The sequence below is a fragment of the Cephus cinctus genome, unplaced genomic scaffold (assembly GCF_000341935.2).
Source record: "Cephus cinctus unplaced genomic scaffold, Ccin1 Ccin1_scaffold1218, whole genome shotgun sequence".
Taxonomy (NCBI): Eukaryota; Metazoa; Arthropoda; class Insecta; order Hymenoptera; family Cephidae; genus Cephus; species Cephus cinctus.
In genome coordinates, this window is record NW_014333679.1 from 1 (window position 1) to 8,519 (window position 8,519).

At 45.1% G+C, this 8,519-nt stretch overlaps 1 protein-coding gene across 1 annotated transcript; it reads left to right on the plus strand.

Moving 5' to 3' along the window:
* Positions 1 to 1,228: 1,228 nt before the first annotated feature.
* LOC107272663 lies at positions 1,229 to 4,704 on the plus strand. Its single transcript, XM_015750042.1, has 4 exons — positions 1,229 to 1,991; positions 2,487 to 2,707; positions 2,875 to 4,141; positions 4,217 to 4,704. Exons 1-4 carry the CDS (start codon positions 1,229 to 1,231, stop codon positions 4,633 to 4,635), a joined length of 2,670 nt encoding a protein of 889 aa, XP_015605528.1. The 3' UTR covers positions 4,636 to 4,704.
* The last annotated feature ends 3,815 nt before the right edge of the window (positions 4,705 to 8,519 follow it).

An 8,519-nucleotide genomic window follows, 5' to 3' on the forward strand; every position in this document is an offset into this window, starting at 1 on the left:
CGTGTTGTTCCCTGGTCGCGTAATCCCAGAAAACTCAATCGATAGCCCACCGGCTCTTTGTGCACTCGCGTACTCAAGAACTTCCAATCGAACAAAACGTCTAACGTCTACGCGTGTCCAAGCAGGAATCTCTCGATCTTCACGCGCTTTGTCTTCGCGTGAAGGATAGCACCCCCTCCCTTCAGGCTAAAGGGCGGCGATTCGCCCTGCGGACGAATCCTTCAACCCAGCGTCTTCGCCACGCGCCAGTTTCGAATATGTCATCGCGACAATTAATAATTTCCATCATCTCTTGTTGACAATTTAAACATCTCGGTCCTACGAAGAGTAACGTTCGTTCTCGCGCGAGGGTGCACCAGGCGTCCCTGGATTCCCAATTCGCGGAAATATAATTATGCGCAAAGTGACGATGAGCGCTACTATGCCATAGGAGTCGGAAGTGGTGCTCAGTCGGGTGGCACTGTACGCGCCGCTTCCAGTCGTCGTGGTTGAGTACCAGCTGAGTAGAGCGCGTTGCGGCCGCGTGACGTCAAGCTGTCCCGCGTTGCGCGCGCCTCCGGGGCCAGTAGAGCTGCTGTCCGCAGATAGAGCGAGTGTCGACCCTCGCGTGTCGCAGCTCCATTCCTCCTGGGACTCCAGCTGGCTCTCCCTCTCTCTCTCTCTCTGTAAGTAGACTTGCACGCCTGTCAAATTGCTCTCTACCTTTTTGGAATTTTTCTGCTGTTCTCTGCCCTCTGGGCGTTTGTTACAGTTTCTTCGGCTTCCTCCGTGGCTCTGGCACTGTTTGAGCTAATACGGCAGGGCTCTCATAATTAAGTCACGGTTTTGGAAGCATTTTATCTGAGGCTGCTTTTTCTAACCTCCACAATTCTTCACGACGTCTCAACTACTTGGCGGCTTCTTTGTTCGCGTATCATCGCACTGATTGGTTGGCCCGGGCATGGTATGCAGACTACAGTGATTGGTGAATACTTGTGGATTTCGTCACCTGTACAACCTTCTACATTCTACCGGGTCAACGCTGTCTGTTTGTTCCTGTTGTCATTATCACTAGAGCCTTAAGCTCTATCTTCAACCACAGTGATCTTCTAGTGACAATAACGTTTGGTCATCCCCTCCATCTACTTGCGCTCCGCTGGCCTGTTCGCTCAGGTGTGCTCACTCCTATACCGCAATATCATAGGATACCAATCTCTTACGTTAGTGTAGCTGTGTGCGCGAGTTCAAGATGCCACCCGTCAACTGTGGGCTCTGCTCTAGATTTGTTGCAACTGAGGAATTATGTAGATTATGTGCTATTGCTACCCATGGATTTCATCCTGCGTGTCTGTTGAAACAGTTACGTGTTGATACTCTTCCGGATTTGAAAGTCATTAACTGTTTTGCGTGCGCTAAAAATGCTGGCTTTACTTATCAGACGCCGAGTGCCGCAATTCCTACGTCATCCGATAGTACAACGAATATTTGTGCGCAACTTGCTTCACTTAGTACTCTTGTGTCTAATTTAACCTCAAAAATTGACGGCATGGATGTTGCTATGCGGGATGTCTCGCACATTAAGAACAAACTAGCTGATCTAGATGAACTTAAGGTTGATATCCGTGGGTGTCTCAACAAGCTCAACTCCTTAACGGATAAAATTACTGCAGTTGAAGAGACCACTGCAAATTTAACACGTGAACAAGGGGCGCTAGTGGATCGCTTGGAAGCTTTTGAGACTCGTTGCTCTGAACAGGATAAAGTAATTAATGATAGAATGCATTCTTTGGAAACCCGGTTCTCTAAGCATCCAGACACTGCCTCGGATATCTCGAATGTCGTTCTGCCTCTTACTGCGCGTATCCGTACTCTCGAATATGAAAAATATTGCAGAAATCTTGTCATTTCTGGTTTGCCTGAAATGAGTAATCTTAGTGACCGCGACTCTGTGTTGTTGTTATTTGCGACTCTAAATGTCACTGTCGATAGTACACAGATCACTGAACTCTCACGTATGCGTAACAAAACCACAACAACAACTACCGACAAACCGAGGATGTTATTCATCGGTCTCTCTTCTTCGGAATTACGTAATGCGGTCTTGACTTCAAAACGTCTTAAAGGCACTCTCACTGCGAAAGAAGTCAATGCTTCATTTTCTGACTCTCGTATCTATATTAATGAGTATTTACCATCTGATCTATATAAACTTCTCCGTGCTACTCGGGATGCGGCAAGAACTAAGAATTACCAGTATGTCTGGGTCCGTAATGGTTCTGTTAAAGTTAAAAAAGACAATAACTCGACAATTATTGAGATCAACAACCTGGAGGACATCGAGCGTTTACTGTGAAGTTCTGAAACTCCACCGCTAACATCGTCTCAGCTTATTCGTCCTGCCTACTCTCTAAATATCTGTCATGTCAATGCTCAGTCTATTGCGGCTCATTTTGATGAATTCCTTAACTACTTCGGTAATAGTCACTATGATTTAATTTTGATCTCAGAATCATGGCTCAAGCCGCACATTGACGACAGCGCTGTTAGTCTGCCAGGATTTCGTCTCTTTCGTTGTGATAGAATTGGCAAGCAAGGTGGTGGAGTTTGTATCTTCGTTCGTGACCTGATTTCTGCAAAAATTATCACTTCATCAGCTTCATCAACTTATACTCCGCATCCTGAATTCTTATTCATCGAAGTATCGAGACCTGAGTCTGCCAAGCTTTTGGTCGGTGTTGTATACAGACCACCAAAAATTGCTTTCTCTAACCATCTTGAGCATATCTTCTCTTCCGTCTGCCAAGACTACGTCTCTAAAATCATTATGGGCGATTGGAATACTGACCTATGTACCGATAACTTCGATAGAACTTACTTATTGAGACTCTTTCAAAGCTACAATTTGCATCTAGTACCGTTCTGTGCTGGCAAGAGCTAAAAAAACTCGGTGTAGTATCTAGTTCTAAGAAATCATGTGCTATTACGTCGTCGCCTGACGAGCTTAATGACTTCTTCTGTTCAGCATTCAGTTCGGACTCTCCTGAGCCTCCTGAGGTATTAAGTAGGAACATGTGCTTTGATGACTCAAAGTTTTATTTCAAGCATGTCACCCCCGAGTGTCTTTTACCTCATATGAGATTCACCGACTCGCATGTTTCTGGCTCTGATAACTTCCCTGCGCTCTTCTTGAAGCACTGTGCGCTATCTCTCTTTCCAATATTGTTGGATCTTTTTAACTCCTCGCTTTCTACGTCTACATTTCCAATGGCTTGGAAGAGCTCTATTATTGTTCCTGTGCCGAAGAAGCCCAATCCATCAGAGTGTAATGACTTCAGGCCGATCTCGCTCCTTTGCGAATTTTCAAAGTTGCTGGAACGCATAGTTCGTAAGGACATGTTAGATTATCTCAAGCGCTGCGGGTACCTTGATCAATCACAGTTTGGTTTCGTCTCAGGCGGATCTACGCAGAATGCTCTCATCAGGCTCACTGACGATGTTCGCCGGGCCATTGACGATCGAATGGTCACTGTGCTGGTGCTTTTCGACTTCTCAAAGGCCTTTGACACGGTGCATCATGCTTTGCTGATAAATAAGCTTGCACTCTTAAATTTTTCCGGATCTACCTTAAATTGGTTCTGGTCATATCTGACTGGTCGTAAGCAGACTGTCCGCACCTCTGATGGCACTTCAAAGTGGTCAGCTGTCTCTTCGGGGGTCCCCCAGGGTTCAGTTTTGGGTCCAACGCTTTTCTCTCTCTATATTGCAGATATTGACCAACAAATCCAAAACTGCTCTATAATTAAATATGCCGATGACCTCCAAATCTATACTCACTGTGCTCCGACCGCTGTGAATCTCTTTATTGCGAAGGTCAACGAAGACATCATGCGTATTTGTGAATGGTCTAAAGAGAACAAACTTCGGTTGAACCCGTCTAAGACCAAAGCTATGATACTTGGTTCTTCCAGGTATGTCAATGCCCTTAGATTCGAGGATATTCGAGATATTGTCGTCGATGGCTCCATTATACCGTTCGCCAACTCGGCCAAGAACTTAGGAATTATTATATCTCCGACACTTAATTGGCAACAGCATGTCACTAGCATCTGTAATAGGGCATATAAGACCCTCTACCAATTAAGAGCCAACGGACAGTTTTTAGGTAGAGCGCTCAAACAGCAACTCGTTTTATCCTTGATTCTTCCGCTTATTGACTACTGTTCTCTTGTATTTTTAGACATTACCACCGAGGAAAACATTAGATTGCAGCGAATCTTAAACGCCTGCGTTCGTTTTATTCTAGGGATCCGTAAATACGAGCACATTACCCCGCATCTACGTACCCTAAAATGGCTCAGTGTCTCTCAGCGGCGGCAATACTTTCTCGGTATCGTCATTCGTCAGGCTGTTTATATCTCGATGCCTACTTTTATCTCTTGTCAACTCGAGACCATCTCATCTAGACCATCCTCTGGACCTGTAACACGGTCACATCCTACTGACCTGATTTACCCTCGTTGTCGCACCTCTGCTTTCCAAAATTCGGTTTTAATATCGGGTGTTAAATTTTGGAATTCACTGCCGGGTACTATTCGTGATAAACCTACTCTACCTACTTTTAAGTCTGCGTTGCATGCCTTTCTTCTTAGTTTGTAACTTAGCTTTAATTCTTATCCGCCATACCGTTACTAGTTTAGGCACTGTTTTTGTTTTTGTTATATTTTATTTTATTTTATATTTTACCATTTTATTATATTATATTTTATATATATTGTATACTATATTGTTATACTGATTACATTTATACTTACAGGGCATCAGCCCTAGTCAATGGACCTCTCTCTCTACTTCCTATCACCAACACGAAAACACGTGATGGGCGCCAGGTATCCCTCGCGGGAGTACCACGAGTGCAACGCACTCTGTTTGTCACTAACTAATTTATCCAATTCGGAATAGGCCTAAAACTAAACACTAATATAACGGACGCGAGGACCACGCCAACAACCTAAGACGGGTCTCTCGTTCTTAAAAGTATCACCAAGAAATTAACGGAACCGGGGGCGACGCCAACAGTCCTAAGAAGTGCCACCCGTTCACAAAAGTCACTAAACCTAATCTCACTACGAGATGTACAAAGGGACAACGGCCGATCCGTAAGATGTCCACTAAGCAGCGGAGGAGAGAGAGTCGCTAAACCGTAATGCATCAATTGCCCTGTCCGGTGGCTAGCTAGTCGGAAGCGTCGTGGCGTTCAGGCAGGGAACAGAGGAATAACAATATAAAGCAGGAAAAACACTATATCGATTTAACGCACCAGAACTATATTTTAGGACAATCAATCAAAAAGCAATTAGAAAAGATAGCCAAAAGAAAATGCACATAAGCCAAAAACATGCGGCAAGAAAAATGCGAAAGACAAGAGCGGTGCGAAGCAAAGCAAACCGAATTAACAAAAGTCTTACCCTAAATTAACAAAGCTAAGAAAAAGATTCTATATAAACCAAAGTGAAGTTAATTTAAGGAAATTACTATAATATACATGCGGAAAGAAAAACGTAAGCATAGATACGCAAGCAATAGAATGAGTATCAATCGGAGAAACATAAGCAAGAAAATCTACTAATTATATCGATTGAACGTCGCAAGGGTGACTCTATATAATTCAAAAACGCAAAGTATACGGATTCTAAAGGTACAAGATTCGCCAAACTAAATGAAATGCTCTAATGAATTTACTGATATGCGGAAAGATTACCATAAAGAATGGACTTAAACTAACGCGGAAAGATAAACGCAAAAGACGCTACAAATGCGGAACGATTCCACGAACATCAATCGGACATATGCTATTAAACAATAGTCTCAGAAATAGTTTATAATAAATCGTGAATGAGCCAGAGTCGTTCTACGGCTCCTCGCTAAAGTTCGCACGGCGGCGATCGCGCGGCTGACGGCGCACGCGTGAGCGTCGAGCTCGGCGAGTTTGTAAGCGCGGGCGTAGCGTGTATTCGCGGGGAGCGGTGAGGCTCGTGACGCGCTCGCGGCACAGGGCCGTTCCTAGCAATTCGACTCTAGAATACTTTTTTGGAGACTAAACAGATGGTTCTGATATTTTCACAAACGGCGCGAAATAAAAAGGACGGATCACGAACGCCAAAGAACACTCGAATAAATAGGAATCCCGAACACAAATTCCGGCGCAATCGCTAGCGCAAATCTCTAGATTTTGAACAGAGTTTTACGCGAATAGGAAAGAGTCAATCGCGGCACCCGGAGATTCGAGAAGTAATATATAAATAAAGCACGCGACAAATACAAAATACAGCATAGATAACACCAAGAAATCACATAAATAGCGAGAGCATACAATATAATTATTATAACTAAAAGCATCCTATAGTTGCCTGTTTAAACCCTTTCTGATAGGATAAATTTATTTTAGAATATTAATTGCGGCCGGCGAAAACACACGCGGTCGCCACGAGGGTCGAGCGGATACCTCGAGAACAAAGGATTTCTAGGACTCTATTAGGCCAGAAGGGCGCTCAATATTCAGCTATCAAATAATTTGGAAAATCTATAAGCAACGAACAGCAACTAGAAGATGCGAGACATCAATAAATTATGATATGAAATATCGCCTAAAAGCGCGGCGTTACTGAAATATTTGACTAGAGAAGAAAATTTAATTTAGAGACAGATTCCAGTATAAAGCTTACTTTAGGGCCTCATGCGGCAAAAATCAAACAAACAGAAAATTATTGAAATATCACTAAATCGCAAAGCCCAGCACTATCGTCCTTTTTGCTAGCCCGATGCGGAAAGACATTCACATCGGGACTCTCAAAATCGGAGATTTTTCCGTTAAGGCAGAAGGCCTTAACGGTAAATTTTCGCTAACACCAAGAAATTATTTCGCCAATTTATAATGGTAGTCAAGGGTCTCACCAAATATCGTAGCGGCAAAGTAAGTATACATAGTCCAAAAGGGCCAGAAGGGCTTTCTTCCTTCCTTCCTTCCTTCCTTCCTTCCTTCTATCTCTTTATTTTATAGATACTCATTTCTTTTCTCTCGCCTAAGCTGACTACTTTCTGTACTAGACCACTTGCTAAGAAGCTCCAAACGTAAGTGAAGTACTATTTCAATTTCACTGAGCTCGAGACCTCTTGACCCCCACTATTTACATTATTTAGGCGCTGGCGGAACCGTGACAAAACATCGAACGTCGAACGTATTAATTGCTTAAGGGGTTTTTCGCGGTGAGGATCATCGCTAGTCACGAAAATGACCGAAGCTGTCGGCGGCCCGTTCGGGAGTCTTCGGGTGCTGCGGTCCGTTCGTAGGCCAGGGAGCGCGGGAGTCCGCGGTGCTGGCTGCTCTCCCTCCCTGTCTCTGGTGGTACATCAGCATGAGCCCGCCGTAGATATTCTCGCGGCCCCGCGGCAGGACGAGGAGGACACTTCAACTCCTGGTCGGCGGCGAGGGCGGCGTCGATCGTAGGGCGTCCCAGCTGGACGGTCGGCAGACGAAAGTATGAGCCCCATCCCGGGTACTCTGGACTCTTCTGATTCCTTGGATGCAGCATCTCCTCCTCGTGAAGCGGCGGCAGTCGGTCTCCAAGGGTCACCAAAAAATCAGCGCCTCTTTCCTCACTTCCCCCGTTGTTCGGTATTGTCCCACCAGCTCACACACCAATCGGTTGCGCCAAAGCGTTATACAGTACACCAAACAAAGAAAAAAAAAAGAAAGCAAGCAGTGTGCAAATAAAACCAAGCAAAGAAACATTAAAGCGGACGATAGGCGGGTTACTTAATACTAAGGAGTCTGTGCGCTTTAACCTAGGACTGACGTTTGGAGCGTTAAACAGTTACTTCCTACATTCCTACTCTTGCGGGTCGTTTGTGGCGTGGATTGTCAAAAATTCAGACAGATTTTGTCCGCCCAGGGTCTGCTCGAAATAGTTATCGCAACGCGGTGGGGGAGGGAACCAAAGGAAGGGGACACGGTGTAGAATAAAGAAAAGAAAGTATAATTAACAAAATAAAGTCGGGGTACAGAAAATAGACAGTAAAAGAAAATACAAAAGAAAGGATAACGTGAAAAGAAAGGATAGTGTTAAAAGAAAAGAAGATACGTCTGCAGATTTTGTGCAGCACGCTCTGTTGCGCTCGGTTCACGCTACACGCGTTGGCTCGCGCGGGCGCACGCGGCCTCGAAAGAATTTAAAGGGACTCGGTGGAGAGGAGGGGCTTCGGGGATGGTGAGGGACGGGATGGGGCCAGGAGAGCACGAGGGACAGGGGGGATGACAGCTGGGGAATGAAACTCGAATAATATATGGGCGCCAGCTACTGTAACGGTGTAGCACCGACGAATGACCCCGAGAGGTCCTCGTTTGTTTACCGGACGGGGATGGCAAGGCTAGCGGAGGGAGAGGTGAGGGAATTTCAGGGGGAAGGTTCCCGAACGCGAAAATGGTTACTTTTATACCTCGGTGCGAACGCGAAAAGGGGGTCAAAGGTTGGGGGGGGGGTACG

Excerpts from the sequence above, each read along its gene's own strand:
- LOC107272663 (XM_015750042.1), top strand. The coding sequence starts at position 1,229 with ATGCCACCCGTCAACTGTGGGCTCTGCTCTAGATTTGTTGCAACTGAG. Across the intron at positions 1,992-2,486 it reads ACAGATCACTGAACTCTCAC|AATCATGGCTCAAGCCGCAC; the intron begins GTATGCGTAACA and ends TTTTGATCTCAG. Across the intron at positions 4,142-4,216 it reads AGCCAACGGACAGTTTTTAG|ACATTACCACCGAGGAAAAC; the intron begins GTAGAGCGCTCA and ends TTGTATTTTTAG.